At 43.7% G+C, this 14,798-nt stretch overlaps 1 protein-coding gene across 3 annotated transcripts in view; it reads right to left on the bottom strand.

The window, feature by feature from the left end:
• Window positions 1-6,863: 6,863 nt before the first annotated feature.
• ubr5 (ubiquitin protein ligase E3 component n-recognin 5) overlaps window positions 6,864-14,798 on the bottom strand; it is a 60,851-nt gene continuing 52,916 nt past the window's right edge. For all 3 annotated transcript variants that reach the window (XM_088997944.1, XM_088997942.1, XM_088997943.1), the window contains exons 45-58: window positions 14,392-14,609; window positions 14,050-14,170; window positions 13,521-13,893; window positions 13,314-13,401; window positions 13,087-13,231; window positions 11,885-12,015; window positions 11,677-11,737; window positions 11,329-11,510; window positions 9,398-9,482; window positions 9,160-9,315; window positions 8,213-8,326; window positions 7,932-8,076; window positions 7,736-7,821; window positions 6,864-7,591 (exon numbers count right to left, since the gene is read on the bottom strand). In XM_088997944.1, the coding sequence (XP_088854070.1) occupies window positions 7,379-7,591; window positions 7,736-7,821; window positions 7,932-8,076; window positions 8,213-8,326; window positions 9,160-9,315; window positions 9,398-9,482; window positions 11,329-11,510; window positions 11,677-11,737; window positions 11,885-12,015; window positions 13,087-13,231; window positions 13,314-13,401; window positions 13,521-13,893; window positions 14,050-14,170; window positions 14,392-14,609 (2,118 nt within the window). In that variant the 3' untranslated portion in view covers window positions 6,864-7,378. The remainder of the gene's footprint in view (window positions 7,592-7,735; window positions 7,822-7,931; window positions 8,077-8,212; window positions 8,327-9,159; window positions 9,316-9,397; window positions 9,483-11,328; window positions 11,511-11,676; window positions 11,738-11,884; window positions 12,016-13,086; window positions 13,232-13,313; window positions 13,402-13,520; window positions 13,894-14,049; window positions 14,171-14,391; window positions 14,610-14,798) is intronic.

The raw sequence follows: 14,798 nt of genomic DNA on the forward strand, positions 1-14,798 counted from the left end.
AGGCCATATCTCCACATTTCTATTTTCTCCGCCACCTGTTCCCTGTTCTCGCTACAGATCACAATATCATCTGCAAACATCATGGTCCAAGGAGATTCTTGTCTAACATCGTCTGTCAGCCTGTCCATCACCATAGCAAACAAGAAGGGGCTCAGAGCTGACCCCTGGCGGAGTCCCACCTCCACCTTGAATTCCTCAGTCACACCGACAGCACGCCTCACAACTGTCTTACAGTCATACATGTCTTGCACCGCTCTGACATACTTTTCCGTCACTCCAAACTTCCTCATGCAATGCCACAGCTCTTCTCTGGGCACCCTGTCATATGCTTTCTCCAGATCTACAAAGACACAATGCAATTCCTTCTGACCTTGAATTGGATTGGATTTTCCTTTATTAGTCTCACAGTAGAGAAATTTACATTTCACAGCAGCAAAGTTATGAAAGAAATGAAAGTAGAAAAGCAAAACACAGGAGCTGCTGGAAAGGCAGCCACTCTCGCGGCGCCGTCTTGAAGTCAAAAGAACAAAAAAAACCTAAGTAACAAATAACATGACAACACAAAGACACAGAGAGACATTCTTTCTTAAGCACTTTCTGTACCCTCTTTGTGATGACATAAAGCAGTTCCAGATGAAAGAGGAGAGGATCAAAGCCTCTCTTCACCAGTGGATCAGGGACATCATGGTGGAATGTGCACGTCGACTACAAGCTAAATGTTGAAAGCAAACACGCAGCCGTAGCATCCATTGACGAAAAGAATTGTCTCAAATCTCCTATCCGTCATAAATCAGCTTCAATTCCATCCCGCGACAATTCCATATACGCATCGGCGCTCTGCGCTGACGCTCCTTCCTTCTTATCGCGGGTTCCTCAAGCCATTTATCCATCCAGCCGCAGACTGTCCAACAGCACCGGCCTATCGCTGAACAAAGCGGGGCTGTGAAGATGCTGCCCATTACAGGCGCAAAAAAGCACAACGGCCCCTTTGGTGTCCAGCGATGGCAGTCGAATGGCACCGACATTCCTCCCTTTCAAAAACAGTACTGGCATATTCATGCTGCCGAAAAGGCGCAACCGCTCAGCACAGTCTCCTCCTTGATGAATGTCATGGTCAAAAATGCTGAAAAACAAAAACAAAGAGTGCCTTTCCCCCCTTCATCCTCTTCAGCGCCCTCCTCACTTGCTAAAGTTTGCTACGTCTTGGTCCACAACAGTCACGTCTTCTACTCTTTTTTTCCTTCTCATTTTCCACATTCATCAATTCTTCAAAGTACTCTTTCCATCTTGCCATCACACTACTGGCACCTGTTAATACATTGCCATCTCTATCCTTAATCACCCGAACCTGCTGCAGGTCCTTACCATCTTTGTCTCTCTGTCTCGCCAGCCTGTAAAGATCAGTCTCACCTTCCTTGCTGTCCAGCCGAGCATACAAGTCATCATAGGCCTCTTGTTTGGCCTTTGCCACCTTTACTTTAACCGTGCGCTGCATCTCCTTGTACTGCTGTCTACTCTCGTCCTTCGTCTCAGTGTCCCACTTCGTCTTTGCTAACCTCTTTCTCTGTATACACTCCTGCACCTCCCCATTCCACCACCATGTCTCCTTATTTACCTTTCTTCCACTCGATACACCAAGTACTTTACGACCTGTGCATTTTCCACTGGCACCCTGAAAGTCAACAGTACCAATGGCGGCTGTTGTTGACCCGGGCCTCGACCGATCCGGTATGGGATTCGGAGGTTTCTTCTTCTTCTTCTTTTCCTTTCAGCTTTTCCCTTCAAGGGGTCGCCACAGCGAATCAGTGTCCTCCATCTTGATTCACATATTTGTTTTGGCAAAAAGTTTTACGTCGGATGCCCTTCCTGACACAACCCTCTGTATTTATCCGGGCTTGGGACCAGCACAATGAGACACTGGCTTGTGCCCCGTTGTGGCTACATTACAGACAAGCATAGGTACTATAATAAATAAAATATAATCACAAATAGAATGCAATAAATAAATTGCAGTGGGGCCTTGGTTTACAAACACCTTGCCTTATGAAATTTTCGGTTTACAAACGTTAAATTTATGAAAATTAAACTTTGGCATAAGCACTACTTAGTTGTATTAAGTTCATCCTGTCTACTTGATATCTCATTTAAAACAGATTCATGACAGTGTATTGTAGGTGTTCAAACACCTGACATGTTTCGGCGTATACTTCCGCCCTCGTAAGAGTGTCACAGATGTTGTTGTGACGCGCCTTTTTTCAGCTGGTGTTGCTACGAGCGCGTGACCTACCTGTCAAATCTGACAGGCAAGTCACCTATCAAAAGCACTATCAGATATAATAAAACCATTACTGGGACACACTGACCAACACTGTGAGAACTCAAAGCAGCTCGCTACAGAACTCGCCATCATAAAAATACAGAAAGACGAAATGTTCATATAGCATGACGTCATCTCACTTTTCACCAAAATACCCACCAAAGCCACCATTCAGATAGTACAGGACAGACTAAAAGCAGACAGGACACTCAAAAAAACAACAAAAACAAATCTAACAGCACATGACATAACCCAGCTACTCAAGTTCATTGCCACATCCACATATTTCCAATTCAGAAACAACATGTACAGACAAAAAGAAGGGTTCGCCATGGGGGACCCACTCTCTGCCATCATGTGTGGCTTCTTCATGGAGGACCTGGAACAGAAAGCTCTTGCAACAGCCCCGGAAACATACAAACCCACACTATGGAAACGATATGTGGACGGATCACCTCAACTCCATAAACACCACAGGCAGCATCAAGTTCATCCATGAAGAGGAAACAAACCAATCCATCGCCTTCTTGGACTTGAACATACACCACACGGACAACGGGGACATCAAAATAAAAATACACAGGAAACCTACACATACCGACCAATATCTCCTTTGGACATCCGAACACCCCACTATTCATAAGTTGTCAGTCGTCAGAACATTACATGAACGCACCACAATAATCACGGACCCGGAGGACAGAACACAGGAGGAAAAACAGAGACAACACGCATGACAAAAATGCCAATATCCGCAGCGGGCAATAACTAAAGGGGCAGAGCAGGTCAAAAACAAAAACAAGACAGGGGAGAAAGAAAAAGCAAACAAACAAACAAGAACACAGAGCAATGGTAACATTGCCATACATGGGAGGGATCACAGAACGTATACAAAGAGCACTGAGGAAGCACAACATAAGCACACCGGTCAAACCACACACAACTCTCCGACAGATCTTGGTACACCCAACGGACAAAATACACCCGGAAAATAAATGCAACTCAATATATGAAATCCCATGCAGGTCATGCAATAAATCATACATCGGGGAGACAGGAAGGAGTTTTAATACAAGAAAAAAAAGAGTGCGAGAAGGAGACAGCAACAATACAAACAAGAGCAATAAAAGAACAAGCACAACTGGAACACCATAAATCAGCCATCACGGACCACTGCAAAAGAGAAAATCACATCATGGACTGGGAGAAGGTCAGAGTCATCCGCACCGAAGAAAACAAACATCGGCGCTGGATCAGGGAGGCCATTGAAATCCGGAAGCGAGGACCAAGGACCATCAACAGGGATGAGGGAGCCTACATGCTGTCTACTACCTGGAGCAGTATCCTGGAGGGACGAACGGACAGCGGGGGGCGTGACAGGTAGGTCACGCCCTCATTGCAACACCAGCTGAAAATGGTGCGTCACAACAACATCCGTGACACTCTGACCAAGGCGGAAGTAGACGCCGAAACATGTCAGGTATTTGAAACACCTACAATACACTGTCTGTAAGTAAAGAATCGGTTTTAAATTAGATATCAAGTAGACAGAATGAACTTAATACAACGAGTAAGACTTTAGTTCGCTGACGAAGCCTCTTGGACGGAACTCGGTCATAAGTCTTTGTATTGTTCAATCACGATTATAAACAACATACATTGATTAAAATAGGACGAGATAATGATCGAAAACCGACCTTTGACTTGTAAAAGGATTTTTTATTTTTCTGGAGGCCAAACAGGAAAAAAATCTGATAGCATCTCTGGTATTGTTCAGGGGGGGCGAGCCAAATGTGCTGACGGGTCGGATACAACCCGCGGGCCATAGTTTGGTGACCCCTGCTCCACGTCTGTGTCGCCACTGTTGAAGAAGTATGTAGCGTTGTTTGAGTCCAAGTTTACTCTGATACACAAGTTGCATGATAAAATTCACCGCCGATGTGGATCATAGACCACTCACCTTTCGCCTTGTCGAAGGTGACCGAACCGTGATCGGACCAACAACAACGGCACTTAGCAGTTATTTTGGAGCTCACAATGGACATCGACATTCGGCTTGTGGCTGGAAAATGTCATTTGCACCTTGTCACGCACAATCGTATGTCCAGTCCAACTCAGGGTTGATTTTTCAGAAATGTCCGCTGCTTAATTTGAGAATCCGGACATCCACAAACTCAAGGCGGCAGGCATGTCCCTCAAGCTTGAGGAGGTTTCACTGCATCAAAGGGGTCCCGCTCTCCTCTACGGTGTATCTATGTGGTGCACTCGTCCCGTGGTTCCACTGGAGTGGCGTCGCATAATTTTTTATTCTATTCATTCCCTCTCACACCCTGGCGTCCGGGCATCAGTCAAACTACTTGGGGCCAAGTTTGTCTGGCCCGGGTTACGAAGGGACGTCAGGAGGTGGCCAGCTACATGCGTGCAAAAATCCACAGACACACCTGGGCGAACCTGGAAACTTTTCCGATTCCGGCCAGGAGCTTTGACCACATCCATGTGGATCTGTTCAAGGCCCTCCCGCCTTCGCAGGGTTGCACGCACCGCCTCACTATGGTCGATCGGACTACTAGGTGGCCGGAAGCAGTCCCCCTGCCTTTGACTAAACTCAGCAGATATAGCCCGGACGTTTCTGTCGTCCTGGGTCGCGCGTTTCGGCATGCCATCCGATATCAATTCCAACAGCGCCTCCCCCGTTCGTGTCCTAGCTCTGGTCGGCCATGGCACAGTCCTTGGGTGCGCAGGTACACCGCACCACGGCCTACCACGCGCAGGCTAACGGGATGTGCGAACGTTTTCACCATTCGCTTCAAGCTGCAGGGGGTACTGGGGCCTATTCCAGCTGCCTACGTACAGTGGGGCGTGGGACACCCTGGTTGCCAGACAATCACAGGGAACAGAGAAATGAACAACCATTCACATTGACACTCACCTCGGGACAATTTGTAGTATTCAATAAGCCTGTCATGCATTTTTTTTTTTGAATGTGGGAGAAAACCGGAGCACCTGGAGAAGACCCAACATGCAAACTCCGTAGCTGGACTTGAACCCCATATCTCTAAACTGTGAACTCAACATGCTTTAAAGGGCAACCGACGTCACTTTTTTGTTTTTTAATTGACATCAGAAAAACGTTTTATAGCATCTAAAATAGCCAAAAGACGCAGTATGATATTTGTATTCAAATGCAAAACACCAATAAAAATGACTTAAAGTGTCCAAAATCTGCAAAAAAAATTGAGCTGCAAATTGGGCATTTTCAGTGCGTGACATTGTTGCGTCACACGCGTGTATGATTTTGAAGTGCGCCTTTCAATCACGCCAAGAGGTCTTGCATTGCTGGAGAATCAAAACAATGGCTTCAGATTCGAATATGCTTCCTTGTTCCACATCCAGTTATGAATATGATTCAAATAGTTCTGAAGAGGAAAGCATACATGTTTGCAATCGATTAAAGAATTTATTCCGTGTCATTTTGAGGCAAACGGGCGGGGGAGAATGTCTCACCCAAAAAGAGGCAACAAAATGGCCACCGAGCTGTGAGGAATGAATCAGCCCGTTTCCACAGGCTGATGATTTCCATGGAGCTTGGACTCCCTCTGCTGGCGGCTTTTGGATGTAACACACGGTTAAAAAAAAAAAACTGTACGGCAAAATACGTGATGGAAAGACGCTACAATGCGTCTTTTTTACGTCAGGAGACGGTCCTTTTCTGACGTCACGTGAGGACTCGTCACCAACTCAAAAACAAGACTTCCTGAATGTTTAGCGTGAGTCTTAAAACGTAAAATATAGCTATATGCGGTGGAATCTTTGTAAAATACACTCAGTAGAAGTCATTTTACGAATTATGGACACAACTTGTCCGGAGACGTCGGTGCCCCTGTAAACACTCGTCTACAGGGGCACCTTTATATCAAACATCCTTTATAAATTGTTTGAATTTATCTGATATTTTGTAATCAAGCTCTACAACCTTTGTATGTTCTGGAAATTCGTAAACAGAAAGTCGTAACAGATTCATGTCAGATACATAGCGTAAATATTAGGCTTATTCTGAAAAGTCTTGATCAAATTTGTATGAAAGTCCCTCAGTGTCGTCCTGGCATCATCTCGGAACGGTTGGGAGCAGCGTTTAATCAAAAACAGTTTTAGTTGTTCACATACCCACAGTTGACAAATGAGATCTCTGACCTTAACCTTGTTTCATCAGTAGATGGCGCTGTTGTACTGTACTATTTCTGCTTTTATTTGATGTATGTATTTTTGGTGACATTGGGCAATAAGTAATGGCGCTTGCTCTTTGTACACTTTTCTCCATGTATTTGAGCAGGAAATAAGCAAGCACAACAACGTTAATAATGAAACCATCAATTTCGAATTCAAAATTAAAGCCAGACCCAATAACTAAAATGAAAAACAATTTCATGTCTGCTGCATTGTTTTATGTTAAGTGTTCTGTAAAGCGCTTCGGTACTGTACAATGCACGCAGGTGAGGCTCTGCCACCTCTGAGTTTTTTGAATTGTTTGCTACAGAGAAAGCACGTACAGGTTCTTGCATCCAAGTTTATTTTGAAACTCCCTAATCCCTCTGTACTGTACAAGAAGAACAAAAAAGATTTTCCAGAAAGGCAGCAGTGAGCTATCAGTGATAGTACTTTTCTCGTGAAAGAAATATAATCACAGTGTCTTCTTTTAAATACCTCTACTGCCATCATCTTTGGCTGGGCTTTGGGAGACAGCTTTCTTTCAGACCAAATTCCTGGGAAGCAAACGGTTAAGCTGAACAGGGTAGAACTGCGGCATTTACATTTTACAGTGCCAATGCAGGAATGTTCTGGACTGTATACATCTTTTTCATTTCAACACAAAGAAAAGAAAATTCAAATAAAAATAAGTTTGTGTTCACAACACAAACATTGTCTGGGGAGATAGCGACAGTATGTCAAATTTTAATAAAATTGTATAGACAAAAAATAAAATAAATCTACAAAATGGAGCTAAGTAAATATTACACAACAAGTAAGCATGTTTTTTTTTTGTTTTAATTTTCTGTTGAACCTCTACACAAACCCAAAGTTCTTGGTCTTAATAGCTAACAGGAGTTTCTGTTTGAGTATCTGTTTTGAAGAATAGAGTGGCACATAGAGTCGCGAGATGCATGTATTGGCTGTGGGGAGGTGCTGGTCATCTGGAGGCCGGATGGTAATGGAGGGCATTGGCTGAAAGCCCTCTTCGCTGGCTGGCAGGGATGGACTGGAAGTCCAGAAGTACACCTGACGACGAGAAAATGAAACTATTCAGAAAAAAAAACAAAACATTGTAATACCCATTCATTCATTCAGCATGAATTATTCCAAATGATTTTTTTTTTCCATTAGGGCAGGTCATGCGCGGAGAATGAATAAATCAGACTTTACCAGATCTTGCCTTTCAGTCATGCTCATCTTCTCTACTATCGACCAAAACCAGCGTTTAAACTGCAGTAGTTTGTCTGCATTCTCTCCTGTTGAACAAACAAGTCTGTTTTGTATTATCGGTGTACATATGCAAGAATGGTGTTATAAGTAAGCAAAGACGAGTGACAGATGCAGGAGCCACACAGAACCGACATACCAGACTCATCATTGAAGGAGGTGAAGCTAATGAGCATCTGGACGTTGACCTCTCCGCAACCATTGACAAGCAACCGAAAGTCCTCAGCAGTCAGATCTTCCAGTGCGTTCTTTGGAAGTACATCCAGCAAACCCTTTCTCATAGCCTTGAAAGGACATACATTTTGTGAAAACATGCTTCAATTGACATGACAATCAATCTTTTTTTGCTTCATTCTTTGACAGCACATTTGATAGATAACCTTCGTGATGACATATTCACAACTAAGGAAAACGACTCACATGGAGTGGTTGTTCAGCCACAACCAGCATTCTGTGTTCTGCGTACTTCCGCACATACTCATACACATTGAGGGGAGTTACTGGCATGTTGACTCCACCAGAGAGAAGCTCCACCTAGATCGCAAGGAACATGCTTCATTTTAATAAGGTCGAATTATTATTATTAAGGATCTGTTCTGCTATCCTCGGCTAGCTGGGATGGAGTTCTGTTAACTTGCGCTGGCTTTGTGACGGTATTCATTGCATGTACAGGTAGATAGCAATCTCAGCATGTTGCAACACAACTGTAAGAGATGTCGTGCAGCTGAAGGAGTCAGGTGTTTTTGGCCTTTATGACTCCAAAGGGAGCTGGGAGGCATATGGGCTGATGAAGTGAAAGGTCGGTTACGCAGTCGCTGAGACAAAAATTCTTGCATTGGAGGAGGTTGATGAGGCCATGGAAAGTGAACTTCTAGATGGCTCTGAGGAACTTGTGGTTCGTCATCAGGAAAAACAGTGTAACGTTTACATAATACTTTGACAACCTCTTCAAGTCAACCGACAGAACTCCCCGAGGACTCTGGGGTAAGCTCTCCTATCTTTAAAGTCACAGAGGTTGTTAAAAAGATCCTTGGTAGCAAGGCACCGAGAGTGGATGATAGTGCCCTGAGTTCTAGAGGCTGTGGATGTGGCGGGGCTGTCCTGGTTGACACGCCTCGACTACATTGCGCGTCAGGATTGGCAGACCTGGGTTGTGGTATCCTTGTCAAGAAGAGGGAGCAGAGGACATGTTCGACTGCAGGAGGATACCACACTCCTCAGCCTACCTAGTAACGTTGAATTTGGGAATGCTTACGTTTTTTCAGGAAGTTGAATCTCAGATCTACAATTCAAAGACTTGGACCCCCGTTTAATATGACAATAACATTAAGCTGTGTGTTGGTGAGAGAATCCTAATGACATTTTACCTGTCCAGCCCCTTCCTCTTTGCAAAGGTCAATGGCAAAGGCCAAATCCATTGCCGCAAATACAGCTTCCGCTTCACCAGCCAGCGAATGGCGAATAAGCTGTCTCAAACTCTCGTACATGACCGGGTCAAAGAATGCAAAATCATGCCAGTTGACCTGCAGTGGACGATATAATAGCTATTTAGTACAAATATTCATGTCAGAAATTTTATTTGAGAAGAAGAGGGGTCTTGCCTACCTTTCTTCCTAGCAAGACCTTGATTACATGTCTATTCATTGTTATTGGACAGAGTTCATTCTGAAGGAGACACAACCCCAATATCCTACAACATAAACATGGTAAAAGTCAATCGAGTGGATTTTATTCACATAAGGGATGTAGACAAACATCTTTGAGCAACAGGAATTCACAAAAGGGCAAACACGGTCACAAGGTCATCACTAGTTTAAACCATAACAGACACACAATATACAGTGTGTGTGTGCTTACAGTATGCCAATCATTTTGATCAAGAATCACAGGAGTGGTACGGTCCAGTACCAAACAACTTTTGACTGCACAGCAAAGTGCACGTGTTACAAAGATGTGGTCACGCTGGTGAGAAATGGTGCTGCCTCATAGCCTGAGGTTGCGCAAAAGATTCACTAGAGCTGTGTATGAATCAGCGGTGATTGGAACTCATGCGGCTCTTTGGCTGATTTTATGCGCCGCTTTCACATGACAAGCGTCAAAAATGTTTGGTGCTGGCGCTGCCATTTGTCACGTGCAATCGGATTGACAGCTGGGGGCGGGGCCGCGCTTCCAACAGCTGTTGTCAATCCCCTCATCTACAGACACTGTATTTATACGGGTCGCGGCCATCTAGGTAGTGCCGGATTGTTTATGTTCCCCTCGTATCTCTCCCATACTCTTAACTTTCTCAGCTTCTGAGCGTGTGTTGTTCCGGTCTGAGTTTTTCCCCCGTAAGTGACTGCGTTCTGTCAGGATTGCGCCAATTCTTGGACCACCGCGTGCGAGTTGCTTTTAAGCGTAGTAGGCGGGTCGGTTCGTTTATTTCTTACGATTCCGCTGGTCCACCTGTTTTTGGACCAGCACCATTTTGTACGTTAATAAACACCCTGCAATGATCTTCTGTCTCTGTCGCCTGTTTGGGGATCTAAACATCCCACTTTGTTTCGACGAGTCAGTTACTTTCTACCTCGTTCGGAACGTGACACCATTCATTCCCTATGTACCGTATTTTCACGACCATAGGGTGCGCTGCACATTTTGGAGGAAATTTACGACTTACAGTCGTGGAAATACGGTAGCAAGCTGACCAGGTGACATCAACACGCATGTGCGTGAGATGAAAAATCAATCATTTGAGTCGTAAACAATTTGTGTCAAGTTCGCTCTCAAAATCGAGACTGCGGAGTCTCCGAGCCAAGACCAGCAGGCTCAAGGACAGTTTTTGCCACCAGGCAGTCGGGAGACTCAACTGCATCCCAGCCCTGCCCACGCTGCCTCTTCCCACTGCCACACTCACCGAACTCTGAAGACACGCTATACGCTGTACTGTCATCCTGAACTCTATTTTTTGTTCTTTCTCATTTTTTCTGGAAGGCCTCGCTTCAACCCTTTCTTGTTGTTTGTTTTTGCATTACTACATTACGTCACTTTACATACAGAAAGTACATGTTGAGTACATGTAAGTAGACAACATATTGTCTGTTGTCAATTGTATGTCTTTTTTAGCCACGTTATAAGTGCCTTGCACGCTGGGTCCGAGAGGACATTAATTTCATCTGTGCTGTATGTCATGCATATTAGCATATTTGACAATAAAGTTGACTTTGACTTTTAATATATTTGTTGATTTTGTATTTAAAATGTGATATTTAGAATAAATCTGGCTGAGCAGAGGTCTGTGTGCGTGTGTGTGAGGAATGGGGGTGATGTTCATGTGTGCCCATGTGTATAATGTGGTTCTTTGCAGTCACATTGTAAAAAATGTGGCTCTTAGTCTCTGACTGGTTGGCCACCCCTGCTCTATGCATTTGGTTAAAAATCCGCAACACGACAATGAATATGCACAGTGGAATTTTGATTTTGCCACAAAAAAATGTTTCTCATGGAAAATGTAACATGCAAAATATGCAAGACCAACCGTAACTATCGTTCATTACCTGCCGATGTTACGGAAACAGTTGAGTCTGGCCTCTGTGTTCTTTCCTGGCCGAGGAGAGTAGAAGCCTCGTTTGCCAGGCTGGTAAAAGAGCGGCGCATTGTCATCTCCATCATCTGGGTCATCAAGCTCCATGTCCACCACACTACGTGTTGAACCATGGCGCTTTCTGTTTTCCTGTTGCTATGCAATGACCAACAAAAGAACAAGTTAATGGTACAGCCCTGGGCTGCATTCAGGAAAATAAAATATGGCAATTTTAAGTACAGAGCACAAAAAAACGAATAAGGGTATTGTTGTTTGATTAATATTAAGTCATGGAAAAGAAAGGGTAAGTAAGACATTTTACTTGTGCTTTTTCTGGAGCTTCCAAAAGACCCAGGTCCAGTATACTGTCAGCACCGTTTTCCCTGGGTATGATATAGTTCATAGTGAGTCCCACGATCTAGTATTTTTTTTTGTAAAAGTGAACCTGAAAATTTGTTTTTAGAACAGAGGCTTGCTTTCCGGGTTCATTATAAATGTGTACTGGAATAGTTGAACATATGCATGCTAACCTTCCGTGTGCAATGAGCAGCTCCATAGCCTCTTCTACTCTAGCCCTGAGAGAATCCTCACTTGCCAGCAGCAGGAGAAGTTGCGCAGGGGATAATTCCAGCAACATGCCTGTGATTTTACTGGCAAATGCCTGCACAAAATCAAACAAGTCTTACAGGACAACCGACGTCTCCGGACAATTTGTGTCCATAATTTGTAAAATTGTTTCAAATGATTTCTACTGAGCGTATTTTGCAAAAATTCCACCGCATATAGCTATATTTTACGTTTTAAGACTCCGGAAGTCTTGTTTTTTAGTTGGTGACAAGTCCTCACCCTACGTCGCTGAAGGAACGCCCCTGAGCGAGAAAGGACATACCTTGCATCACCTCAATGCATTTTTGCAAACATTTATACTTTCCTCTTCAGAACTATTTGAATCATATTCATAACTGGATGCGTAACAAGAAAGCATATTCTCCGAATCTGAAGCCATTGTTTTGATTCTCGAGCAATGCACGACGTCTTGGCGTGATGTCATGAACTGGGGGCGGGACTTTCTAAAATGCCCAATTAGCAGCTCAATTTATTTTTGCAGATTTTGGTCACTTTAAGTAATTTTTATTGGTGTTTTGCATTTGACTAAAAATATCAGCCTGTGTGTTTTGGGTATTTTAGATGCTAAAAAAACGTTTTTCTGATGTCAGTTAGGACCAAAAAAGTGATGTCGGTTGTCCTTTAAGGTGTACTAGAAAGAATTGTCAGCAAGATAAAAGCATGTACAAATCAAAATATAATAAAAAAAATAATAAAAAATGGAAAAGTCCTGTTAAATTGAATACACAACAAAGACAAAATATCTAATGTTTAAAACCGATTAAATATAATTTTCAGCAATTAATATATATGTATATATACGTATATACACACACGCACGTGCATGTACGCTAAACATTAAAGAGACAGGCAGACGGACAGAAAGAGAGAAAACACACACACACACACACACACACACACACACACACACACACACACACACACACACACACACACACACACACACACACACACACACACACACACACACACACACGAAAGGGAGATGACAGAGTTTTAAACCAAAAAACAAAAGTGACAGTGAGTTGTAATCTGTTTGTTATATATAAAAATATATTCTTCGAGAAAATCAAACTGTTAATGGATAAGGTTTGTTGTGACCTACTGGTTGCATTGCATGAACGCGTGGGTAAAGTCTTTCGCCTAATGCTTGTCTGTGGGCCGGCAAGGGATCAGGCTCATCATTGGGGTTGCCCTCCGATGATGGCCTAAACGGCCTGGTGTCTATAGATAGTTGTCTCCTAGAGTCTCTGTAAAATTCACACACATATATGCAACATGTCTTCCACAACTCAGTTTCTAAATAGAAAAGTATGTGTATCTTGAGTTTACCTGTCTCGGTCTCTCCTGGATCCCGCTCGTAGACCTCCACTTCTCCTCTCTCTTTCCCGATCTCTGTTTCTCAAACGCTGCATTAGATCTGAACAAACAAGACAAAATGTTCACTTTGAGTTAACTTGTTATCTCAAGTTAACTTCTCGGTGTGCAAGAATCAACGCAAGTTCCAAAATACAGTATAGTTTCTTTATAATTTCATACTTGAATTGTAATCGTGATGACACGTACTGCTGGCCTGCATGCCCTTGCTGACACTTTGGACGCTGTCCAAATTGGGCAGTTTGTCATTGGAGAGGAGTGCCAGCGCAATAGCTGTGTAGAAGCTGCGGGCGACACCACTGCCCTCGCCCGGCTCATCTTTGAAGGTGACCTTTACTCGGTGTACAGCCATTGGTGTGGTTGTGCACCTCCTGCCAAAGTGAGTGTTCAGCTGACGCATGGTCTGTTGTATTAGCTGGTCTCTATCCCGATCAACTTCTAGGGCCAAGTCCCGGGATTGGAGGTTCCTTAGCTTCTCCATTTCTCTGCGGAACTTTGACTCCTTTACCTCAAAGCCACCAAGCTCAGTGAGAATCTTGAAATGAAATAAAAAGTCGAACTGTGATTACACTTTTATATAAATAAAAAACAACACTTTCTTTCCTTAATTATTTTAAGGCATCACAAAGTTTTGATAAGTTGGCAGGTTATGAACGTTAACAATTGCGGTTAAGAAAATGAAAAGGGGTACCGATCCAGGCTCAGCCCCAACATCCTCCATGAAGACACGACCAAAGAGTTCCAGTGACAGACGCCAGCGTCCAAGCAGCATGTCATGTGAAATCATCATCCCCATGAAGCTACAATGAGGTCTGCCCAAAATAAGGCACCAAAGAATGTCAATGTTTAGTTTGTTACCACATTCTGACTGGGTGACATGACACTAAATTGAAGAGCTGCAGCCATGTTCATCAACAGTGTTGGCAGTAAGCAGAAAAGATTTTATTTTTTTTACGTCACAGATTGGTGCATATAGAAATTAGCGTACACTGCATCTCCTGCTTTGAATCAGCTTGAAAACAGTGAATTTTACCTGAAAGATGGAAGAGGCGGTCCATCACTTTCGGTGAGGCCGATCTCAGCAAGCAGACTGCTCTTCAGCTGAGCGGCAAGGTCGTGGGGTGACGGGCCAGTTTTTGAGGCTTCCAGCTCCCGGTCTGGCGCTGACTGATTCTCAGATGTCCGCTGGGCAGTCTCCATACTCATCACATTCTTCAGGTTGGCTGAGTAAGACATCTTAGTGGGCAGGATCTGTGGGTTAGCAGAATCCAAAGAAGACTTGTGTGGTGAGATGTCAGTATCGTGGTGAAAGAATGGAAAATGGCAAAAAATAAATACAGGTAACATCCAACTTATGTTATGTTCCGTTCCGACCAACCGGTCGTCAGTCGAAATGAAGTGAAATGAGGTTGAAATCCATTCAAAATGTTGAATAGAGAC

The sequence above is a fragment of the Hippocampus bargibanti genome, linkage group LG06 (assembly GCF_051943395.1).
Source record: "Hippocampus bargibanti isolate YZ-2025 linkage group LG06, ASM5194339v1, whole genome shotgun sequence".
NCBI classification, from domain to species: Eukaryota; Metazoa; Chordata; class Actinopteri; order Syngnathiformes; family Syngnathidae; genus Hippocampus; species Hippocampus bargibanti.